The sequence below is a fragment of the Prionailurus bengalensis genome, chromosome A2 (genome assembly GCF_016509475.1).
Source record: "Prionailurus bengalensis isolate Pbe53 chromosome A2, Fcat_Pben_1.1_paternal_pri, whole genome shotgun sequence".
NCBI classification, from domain to species: Eukaryota; Metazoa; Chordata; class Mammalia; order Carnivora; family Felidae; genus Prionailurus; species Prionailurus bengalensis.
In genome coordinates, this window is record NC_057348.1 from 155,554,512 (window position 1) to 155,565,673 (window position 11,162).

The 11,162-nt window shown below is 48.7% G+C and overlaps 1 protein-coding gene across 4 annotated transcripts in view; it reads right to left on the bottom strand.

The window, feature by feature from the left end:
* Positions 1-10,236, bottom strand: part of DENND11 (DENN domain containing 11) — a 54,152-nt gene extending 43,916 nt beyond the window's left edge. For all 4 annotated transcript variants that reach the window (XM_043589729.1, XM_043589730.1, XM_043589728.1 and 1 more), the window contains exon 1: positions 9,954-10,236. In XM_043589729.1, the coding sequence (XP_043445664.1) occupies positions 9,954-10,221 (268 nt within the window). In that variant the 5' untranslated portion in view covers positions 10,222-10,236. The remainder of the gene's footprint in view (positions 1-9,953) is intronic.
* Between the last annotated feature and the right edge of the window lie 926 nt (positions 10,237-11,162).

The following is an 11,162-nucleotide window of genomic DNA, read 5'->3' on the forward strand; positions in this document are numbered from 1 at the left end:
ATCCGAAGTGGGCTCTATGCTGACAGCAGACAGCCCGATACAGAGCTTGAACCCATAAATCGCAAGATCATGACCCGAGCCGAAGTCAGATGCTCAACCGACTGAGCCACCCGGGCGCCCCAACACAATTGAAGTATTAAAGAACGATCTGAGCATAGGGATTTCACATTTCCTTACGCTGGAGATCCAATGCAATCTCAATCCAAATGCCAGCAAATTATTTGTGGATATTGAAAAGTTAATTCTAAAGTTTATATGGAAAGGCAAAGGCCCCAGACAGCCAACACAAGACTGAAGAAAAAGTGAGGATTGACACTACCCAATTCTAAGACTTACCATGAAAACTACAGTAATCAAGACAGTGATTAGACAAGATTAGATACATGGACGGAACAGGACACAGAGCCCAGAAACAGACCCACACAAATACAGTCAGCTGATCTCTGCCAACAAAGCAAAGGCCATACAATGGATAAAGGATTATCTCTTCAACAATGGATAACCACAGGCCAAAAAAAAAAAAAAAAAAAAGAATCTAGACACAGAACTTACACCTTTCACAAAAATTAATTCAGTATGAATAGTATACTAAAATGCAAAATTATAAAACTTCTGGAAGGTAACAAAGGAGAAAATCTAGGTGACCCTGAGTTTAGCAATGAGTTTTTAGATACAACACCAGGAGCACGATCCATGAAGAAAAAAATTGGTATGTTGTACTTCATTAAAATTAAAAACTTCTGATCTGTGGAAGATACTATGAAGAGAATAAAGACAAGCCATACACAGAGAAAATATTTGTAAAAACATACCTGATAAAGGCTTAAATCCAAAATATACAAAGAACTAAAACACAACATTAAGAAAAATATAAACACCCAATTTAAAAAATGAACAAGTGGCACCTGGGTGGCTCAGTCGGTTAAGCATCTGACTCAATTTCAGCTCAGGTACTGATCTCAGGGTCGTGAGTTCAAGCCCCATGTTGGGCTCCATGCCGGGCGTGGAGTGTACTTAAAAAAATACTAAAAACAGACAAAAGATCAGACCAGTGATCTCACCGAAGACGATATACAGATGGCAAATGAGATTATGAAAAACATGCTCAAAATTACATGTCATTGGGGAATTCCAAATCCAAACAAGATTTTTCTCACGCCTATTAGAATGGTCAAAATCCCGAACATGGAAAACACCAAATGCTAATTGCAAGAGCCTGCAGCAACAGGAAGTCTCATTCGTTGCTGGTAGGAATGCAAAATGGTACAACCACTTTGGAAGACAGTTTGGCATTTCCTTACAACTAAACATACTCTCACCGTATGATCAGGCAATCATGCTCCTTCACATCTATCCCGAGAGTGAGAACTTAGGTCCACACGAAAGCCTGCCCACGGTTTATGGCAGCTTTATTTCTGATTGTCCCAAACTGGAAGCAACCAAGGTGTCCTTCAGTTGGTGAATGGATAAACAAACTGCGGAACATCCAGACAATAAAATACTGTTCAGAAATAATGAGCTATCAAGCCACAAAGACATAAAGGAACCTTAAATGCATGTTGCTAAGAGAAAGAAGCCAATCTGAAAAGGCTACATACTATATAATTCCAACTCTGTGACATCCATGAAAAGAAAAAATTAAGAGATAGTAAAAAGATCAGCAAATAAGGAAGGATTAGTAGGGGAAGCACTGAGGATTTTTAGGGCAATAAAACCCTTTCTGTAGGATACTCTTACAGCGCATATGTAACATCGTGCATTTTTCATTTTTTTAAAATTAATGTTTATTTTTGACAGAGAGAGAGACAGAGTATGAGTGGGAAGGGGCAGAGAGAGAGGGAGACACAGAATCCGAAGCAGGCTCCAGGCTCTGAGCTGTCAGCACAGAGCCTGATGTGGGTCTTGAACTCACGAACCACAAGATCATGACCTGAGCCAAAGTTGGACACTTAACCAACTGAGCTACCCAGACACCCCAAGGATAAAACTTTTATATTTCTTTCACAGTTGGTATGCTTTGTTAAACAATGTTAAAACTCCTTTTATCAAATCATCATGAAATATTTATACGTACTTAAAGCAATCATTTTTATTTTTTTTGACGATTATTCCCGGTGGGGGGGGGGGGGATGGGAAGGGGCAGAGAGAGAGGGAGACACAGAATCCCAAGCAGGTTCCAGGCTCTGAGCTGTCAGCACAGACCCTGATGTGGGGCTTGAACTCAGGAACCATGAGATCATGAGCTGAGCCGAAGTCAGACACTTAACCGACTGAGCCACCCAGGCGCCCCACATCGTGCATTTTTCAAACCCAGAGAATGTACAACGCAAAGAGTAGACCCTAATGTAAACTATGGGCTTTAGTTAATAATTATTTATCAATATTGGTTCAATTGCAACAAACATGCCACACTAATGCTAGATGTGAATAAAAACGGAAAACTGGGTGCGAAGGTGGGATATGGGACCCTCTGCACTTTCTTCTCAGTTTTTCTGTAAATCTGAAACTGACGTAAAAAAAATATTAACTAAAAAAAGAAGGTAATGGATCAATTAATGTAGGTGAATTACCCTGGGATTGGTAATGATATTGTGGTCATGCAGGAAAATGGCCTTATTCTTAGGAGATTTGTACTGAAGTATTCAGAAAAGAAATGTTATGATGTCTGCAACTTACTGTCAAATAGTTCAGCAGAAAAAGATAAGCACACCTCTATATATAGTCAGTTCTGCTAGAACGCCAGCTGAATTCGATCCAAAGCAACTGATACATTAGGGAGCCGTTTGATCGTAGGGGATTTCCTGTTTGCTGATAGGTGATTTTGATCACAAGGATCACAATGTGAATGCAGAAAACTGCACCCAGTTGAAATGAGACGCACGGAAATACACAAAACACCCCCCCCCCCCAACCTCAAACACTCACGCATTACCTTCTTCAGAGTTAAGAGCCCTGACTATCACTTCCAGGCCTACTGTTGTCCATCAAATGTCACACAGCTCTGCTTCCATTCATTTCACCATAAATCACAGGCTCCACCTCCCCAGGTGTCTTAAGGTAAAGTGCCAAACTTTGAGTATTTATGCATCTCCTAACTAGTTATCATATGTAAAGTTGTCCTACCATTTTTATTTGGTTCCCTTTTTTTAAAAAAAAAAATGTGTCACTGACAGTTTTTGAGCGCTGTGCCCTGACCCCATCTTCCCCATAAACCTTGTGACTTTTACCACAAGTCTTTCACGGCACAGTGACTTTTAGGAATGCATGTTCCACATTAGAGCTGAGCTGTGTACGCATAAAGCAAATATGGCAAAATGTCCACAAATAGGGACGGGTTCGAAGTATTCACTGTACTATTCCTCCAACTTTTCTGAGGTTTAAAAAATTTCAACAAATTGGAGAACATAATTTAAATGATAGGGATGTGAAAAAAACATAAGGAAAGGACTTTGCAAAAGGAAAATAAATGGGGGCAATCTACACTAAGTAGGGTAATAATGAGGCATCATGGCTAAAGGTCATCCTTTCCAGAAATATTAAACCATTCACAAAAATTGGAAGCCAGTTTACATATAAAATTTGTAGAGACTTAAAGACAAGTGATTCTGTAAAAATAAAACCCATTGAATGCCAGAAAAACTTCCCACTGAATGCTAACTACCCCGGTCTTGGTCTTCGGACTATTATTGGCTTCCAAAATACCCTCACCATATTTTAGGAACTCAGCCAGGAAACTGGGGCCCAAAAGGATTCTACAGAAGGGCTCATCCGAGGGGTAATCGATCAAAAAGAGACGAGTTGACAATGACAAGTGCTTTTCCGCCTCACTTTCTCTCCTTCGCAACCGTGGGCCCACCTGGAGGCCCAGCCTCATCTCTAGCTGCAAAGACAACCTATGGGGAAGGGCCACATGAGCGCACGAGGGTCACATGTGGCAATCTGCATTATGTACGTCCAGCCGGCCATTCAATAAATATTGGCAGAACATAACTTGGCAACCAGTGCCAGGGGCTGGGCTCATGCAAAGGCAAATATGTATGTCCCCGTGGAACTTGGACTCCCAGCTTATTGCGCAGGCAGCCCAGTCATCCAGGGGAAGCCAGAGGGCGAGGCTGAGCCTGGTGCAGATGGACAGATGGTCTGAACCTGCCTCTCCACGGTTCGGAAGGTCAGCCTGGCAGCTGTGTCCACAGCAGAGCCTCCCAGGGCTGATGTTTGATGAACTCCTGCACTGGGCGAGATCTGCTCTGTCCCATCTACCGCAAACGGGACTGCGTCTGTCTTCTGTTTCCGTGTACACTGAGGTGATTCGGCACCACCACTGCTCTGGGAGAACAGACATGGGCTGTTGTTACTGCTGCTGCCCGTTACAAAGTTCATCTCAAAGTATTTAAAGTAGACAGAGCAAGGATCTTCACCGAAATAATCTCTAACGGGAAACGCATGACTTTCCTTCCCCCTCCTCCCTCCTGTTGGGTGGTTTCCAATCAAGGATTTCCTCCTGAGGTCTTGCTATCGGTGGCTGCATCAGCACACGTCCTACAGCTCCTTCTGACCTCAGGAGCAGAGCTTTGTGCCCCCTTTTCCCTCCCCAACATATGCTTTGATTTTTCACCCGTTCCATCCTCTCATCAGCACAGACACGAGCCCTAGTTCTAGCTGGGAAGTAAAAAGGAACTTTGTCTCGGGAAGAAAGGCAAGAATCCAGGGGTACGTGGCGCCTCCCCTCCCCACCTTCCCTCTACAGAACCATTTCCTTGGCGGGGGGGGGGGGGGGGGGGGCGGCCATCAAATGCCAGAGAGGGAAGAAACCTCAGAAGATTATTTGGTTCAGCCTCCAAACACCAGAAAAGGAAATAGCTTCTATTGATTTTTGGTCTTAAATGGTCTTAAATAATTTTAAAACCACCTAGGGTGAGAGTATGCGCGAAGCAAAAGGAGAGTCAGGATAAAGAAACCTCGGGCAGGAAGAAATCAATCCTGGTGATTTCAAGTCAGCCCTCAACCGATCCATGGCTGAATTCCGATGCATTAATTTCAAGTGGAAAAACCCTTCCAGTTCACAGACTCTGTATCGTATTACCCTGGGCAGCGGTGTGAGGAGGGAGCACTGACCCTGGAGACTTGGCTGGCCTCTGGGCTCTGACCTCTCTGCTCCGTGAATTCAGGGCATCTTCTCCTGCCCACCCCCCCCCCCCCCCCCGCCCACCGCCCCGAGCCATTACCATGATGAACAGCATCAGAAGGATTAGAGACCAGGTCCCCGAAACCCCCCGCATAGTGGGGACCCAGTAAGTGGTGGGTGTTATGGTTCCTATTCCTGCTTGACTCTCTTCTTTTAAGAAACAGAATTCACAGCAGATGGCCACAGACTGACTTTTCCCTGAAAACCACAAGCAGGTGAATCACCAACAGCCGGGGAAGATTCTGCCAACGTGAGATTAATGAAATTAACCACAACTGCATTCCACTGACATCTGAGGGAACTCTGGGAAAGGATGTGGCATTTAATCATTCTAAGGACCTCCTGGTTGGTTGGCAGAAAGCACCCTCTCTTTGCCCTCTGAGCTGGCCGTGCTTAGGACTGCTCTTTGCATCTCAAAATTATGTCCCACATCTTCTGTTCTCACTCTACTTTGTCACTGCCCCTGTCACGGCTGGAGCCACTTACTATTTGCACAAGTCAGGGGACGTGGGCCGTGCTCCAAGCTGGGTCTCAGACACCACACCTAACCTTAATCCTGCCGTGCCCCCTCATGTCTGCTGTGGAAAAGAACGTGCTTGTACGGTGTGGACTTTTGGAGACTGTATGGAGATTAAAATTGGTGTGTGAGTGATCTTAAATACATAAACTTAGGGGCATTTAGACTCACTAAATGAAACAGGTGTTTAGATGTACTTTAGGTGGTGGCTAGAGGCTGAGGGAGGAACGGGTAGTAATTCATTCCTCATCAGGAAGAACAAAAAGGAAAAGAGGTTATCTCAAAAACTTCAGCTCTCCTCCCCTCAGCCTTCCCCTGTGCCCTCCTCAGCAGTCCAAAGCAAGCATACGCCACACAGGAATTATCTGCAGACCCCCCACGAAATAACTCAGGCTGGGGGGAATGTAGCAGTTTAAAGCAATTCTCTTACAGGGGCGCCTGAGTGGCTCAGTGGGTTAAGCCTCTGACTTGGGCTCAGGTCATGATCTCACGGTTTGTGAGCTCCAGCCCTACACCGGGCTCACTGCTGTCAGGGCAGACCCGCTTCAGATTCTCTGTCTCCCTCTCTCTCTCCGCTCCTCCCCTGCCTGTGCTCTAAAATAAATAAACATTAAATAAAAATAAGGTGAACCTCTTATAAAGAAACAGCCCCAACGATTGTGTCCAAAGCTTTACCTGCTGCAGGCTCACACACAAGTGGGCAGAAAAAAAAAAAAAACTTAAGAATCGAAGGCTTGAATAATGGGTTGATCACAATGAAAAAGCAAGATTCTGGCTGCCAAACCCTCCCACCTGGCTTGCATAGTAAGCATCTGGGCCTGGTGTCAATAGCAGCTTTGTAGCCCAGATGGCCAGAACTGCCATCCCAGGGCTCCCTGCTCCAGAGAGAGACTGAGTGTGTGAGAGTGAGTGAGTGAGTAAAGAGAGAGAGAGCGCACGCGCCTCTACTGCACTTGAACCTGAGGCCCCGGTCCTCACATCATTTGTAGATACGACCACCATAATTTTCAAACCATGAACCCAATGAAAATCGCATGCATTATGCCTCTACCCTCTTCTCTGATCCCTCCTACAGATGCCCAACCCAAAACTTGTGTCCACAAGTATAAAAGAACTGCTCTCTCCCATTGTCATACATCAGCCTGAGAATCCCTAAGTGTATTCCTGCTGGAAGCATGTGCTCATGCACACGTCCACCCACACCCTCCCACACCCTCACCAGGACCCACTCCTCCCTCACACCCTCTTACATCCGCTTTCACCACAGGCCACTCACAACCTTCTCCGCCCCTCTCCCCCAGCCGCAAGGTGCACCACAACCGTGGATTTCTCTCCTCCCACATCTTCTCTCTCGCCCTCTCATGTGCACGCGTGCCAACAGTTACTTCCACCAGATGGGAAGCTGAATGAAATAGCCATGGGCTGGGCAGTAAATGACTGGGTAGGTCAGGGTAGAAGGGAGGGGCTCCTAGGGAACGACACAGGACACAGGTGGAAGAAACACGGGGGAGTGGGTAGGTAGGCAGGCAAGAGAAAAAACTCCAATCTCTCCCACGTGAGAAGCTCTGTGATATGTTCTGATTTTTATAAAGAAGCCAGTAATTGCTTTACTATTTTTGGTATCAAAGGCTAAGGAAGGCAAAAGTCTTGGTGGACCAAGGTTACTAGCATTGTGCTCTAACCCAACTGAACAACATGGACCAAGATTAAAGAGTAACACATAGCAGATCAGCCTCAGTAGCAGAGTGAGGAGGACACGGAACTGAACCAGGAAACATGGTCTGGTCCTGTGATGTCTCCAGCTCACTGGGGAACTGAGAACTGGCATCTCACCTCTCCGGACAGCGACTGCCTCGAACACCAGATAAGGGACACAGCAGGAGCTCTGAGCCCTAGTGCTAACCTTTGAGGATCCAGGAACCTCAGCATTCATTCATTCCAACTTCTACATTAGGAGATGCACCATATTACTTTCACTTTATAGAGGTACTACCAGAGTATTTTTTTTTTTCCAGAGTACTTTTACAAGATGCAAAGAGACTTGTTGGACTGGGATAGGTGACAAAGGAGAGGTAGGTTTATGGGCAGGGAACAGCAGCTTTCAGAAAAAACAAAAACCAAAAGCAACCAAAGCTAAACACACATTCTCTCTCTCTTCCCCTGTCCTCTCTCCCACTCCTTCCCTTCCTCTCCACCCTCTGGACACAGTAAGGATGAAAAGTTGGGGGGGCAGAGGTTCACACAGTGTGGGATACATTAGACAACTGAACTTAAGAGTCAAGTATGTGTTGGCTAGTTAATGTCTCTAAATTACTTAATCACCCTTGGTCTGCTTGTTCATGTATAAACTGGGTACAAACTGATCAAAATAGAGGATTACAACTACATGAAACACCATCATAGTAAAACACCTGCACAAAGAGTCCAAGGACCAGTTACAATCCCTTCTGTCCACACTAACCTTAATTTGAAAACATTACATACATACCCCCTTGTATGTATACTCCATATACATATACCCATCCAAATGATGTCACAGCTGGGACTGACAAGGCAGGGGGAGGGTCCCAGCTCTGCAGTGCTTTTTAATGTCATCAACTGCATCTGTGGTTAGTGTAGGGCTTTCCTTTTCTCTTTCCCCTCCCTAGACTCTACTGCCAGTGCTATACCACTGCGGAATCGGACCCTGTCAGTGCTTTCTTGCCGTTTCTTCTAGCTAGCCTTCAGCGTTTCCCACAGTCCCATGCCTGCGTCCATTTACCTGTAGGTAATGGGATAGGGGATAAGGAATATTATTAGTTACAAAGTATCCGTTTTTATTTACCAATAAAGACTGCTTTTGGTCAGAAACAGCAGCTTCTGAAATTACTGGTATCTAGGAGTCCCAACCATACGAGTCAGCCAGCAGGTGTTAAAAAAGAAAAAGGAGAATACCAGTATGCACCACATGCAGAAGGGGTTAGTACTATTTCATGAAACTCGTTTCAGTTTCATTTGTATGCCTGTGAGTGTAGTGGTCGTGAAGTCAAATTTACTTCCAACAGTGGGCCACACACAATCAAAAAAGTTTGAACGCCACTGGGATAAGGGCCAAGGAACAGACAGGAGGCTGAAAGGCCTAGTCCCTCCACCAACTGTTTTTCTATTCTGTGCCATTTCTTCCTGCATCTTTGCTGCTTTATCATCCCGGACCCTAGGTCAGTTACCCGGCCTGGACGCTATCTTCTGCCACCTGAAGATCCCAGGCCTTTCTCCTCCCACCCCACGGCCACCCATCAGGCTCTTGTGAATGAGTTCTACAGCTCCTCCCTGGAGGATCACGAAGAAGTTCTTTCCATTCACTACCAGGCGCTCTTCATTCCAGGACTCCCCTCGGGGAGTTAGGGTCAGAAATATCTGGGTTTCCAAAAACCCCAGAACCAGGAATACTGGCACCCCTTCCTTCAATGCTGAGAGCTGATGAGCTCGGGCTTGAGGCCCCGCAGCAACCACCTGAGGCTTTCCCAGAGAGTGTATTTACTCACTTCTGAACCCCCACGAAGTCTTTCACCACTCACTTGGACACTTTCTTCCTGGTTAATTAGGCTCAAGATTATTTTAGATAACCCTTTAATTCTCCACACAAACCATCAAGAGTCTACCTGAGGAGGCTTCTCCTTTAATCCGCCTCCAGTTTAATCCCTCAGTCCTATCCCTTAATGCTCCCGGCACTAATTCCTCAAAATGATGCTGCCAGAGCAAGTGAACTTGGCCGCTTGGAAAGTTACCGTGCCGGGAGTGACGGGGAGCGAGGGCGGGGAAGCAGAAAACCTGGAAGTTCAGTACAATCTGTTTCAGGAGTTCACCTGGGGGGCGTTTCTCCTCTTGATGGGGAAAAAAATTTAAAAAAAAAAAAACACCTTTCAGCAGAGCCAGAAAACAAAAGGCAGCGCGCCGCGGCCGCCGACAGGATCCTGCAGCACTGGAGAAGTGCAAACAGGGCTGTGGGGACCCGGGCGCGGACCGCGGATCTGCCGGGAGGCCGCGCGGGACGGGAAGGAGAAGGGGGTCGGGGGGACTCCGCGAACAAAGCCCCGCGTCCCGCGCCCGGACCTCGCGGGGGCACTCTGGCCGCTCCGAGCGAGCGGGGGCGGCGGGGTGGGGGGTGCAGGTGTGTGGGAGAGGGTGCGCGCGCAGCGAGCCCCTCCCCCGCCGCCCCCAAAGCCCCGGGGTGCGCGACCCTCTCCCGGCCCCCGGAGCGGCGGCTCTCACCCGAGCGGGGGTCGAAGGTGACCACGAACACGGCCACCACCTGGTCCTCCTCCACGTCGCCCAGCTCCAGGCGCCCGGGCTGCAGCAGCACCTCGGAGGCGCCCAGCTCCTCGGGCCCCCGCCTCCTGGCCGGCTCCGCGGCCGGCCGGCCGCCCCCGCCGCTGCCCCAGCCCCGGCCTCCGGCCTGCGGCTCCGGGGCCTGCGGCGGGGAGACGGCGGGGCCCTCGGCCCAGCGCAGCAGCGGCGCCGCGTCTCCCCGCTCCACCATGGCGAAGCGAGGAGGAGCCGCGGGCGGCGAGGGGCGGGCGCAGGGGCGGGCTGCGGGAACTCCCCTCGCCGGGCCGGGCCGCCGCACCGCCCGAGGCCGCACCTGCCCCGCGCCGCCCCGCCCGCCGCCGCCGCCGCCGCGGCTGCCGCCCTCCCGCCGGGAACGGCGCTCCTATCCAGCCGGAGGAGGCGTCCTCCCACCGGCTTCGCCCAACTGCGTGTCTGGCTGGGATTCGCGGGTGCATGTGTGTGCCGCTGCACGGGAAACGTCTGGCGGCATGGACGCGCATCCACCTGGATCCGTCCACCTGTGCTGGGGTGAGGTGCCTTCTCACCTAGGAGTCCGTCGGATAACTGTACCACCGTGAATTTTTATACGCCATCATTCTTTTTGTAATCTCCCTGGTCATATGGACCATGACAGAAATGTGTTACATAATCCTGGAAGTGTGGCTGAAGCCTGCGCTGGGCTGGGAAGTGAAGCGGGAGAGGGAGCCTTGGCCGCCCCGGGGTTATTTGGGCTTTGGATGTGGCCTGGCCTCCTGGAGCTGTGGGCTTGGGTGTGCCGAACCCAGTCGGCTGTTGCCTGGCCCCGGCCTTCCCTGGACCCTGCCTGGGGCTCATCCATTTCAGTGACTAAACCTCCAGAGAAGGTGGTGGATGGTCATTTACTTGCCCTTGGGCCCGGGAAGGGGAGGTTGAGCCAAATATACAAACGATGAAAGCAGTCCCCCTTCTGTAGGCTAAATGCCGCATAAATAGATAATGGTTATGTCATAGATTTTGGCTTGGAAACAGCAGCCCCGGGCAGTCATTTATTATCTCCTTAGGAAGAGGGGTTAAATCGTGTCTTCATTGTATTTCTGGCACATAGGATAGGCTTCTTCTTCAGCACTGCCTGAGTGACACCCAGTGCACAAATCCACCAGGTCCTTCTGAGAG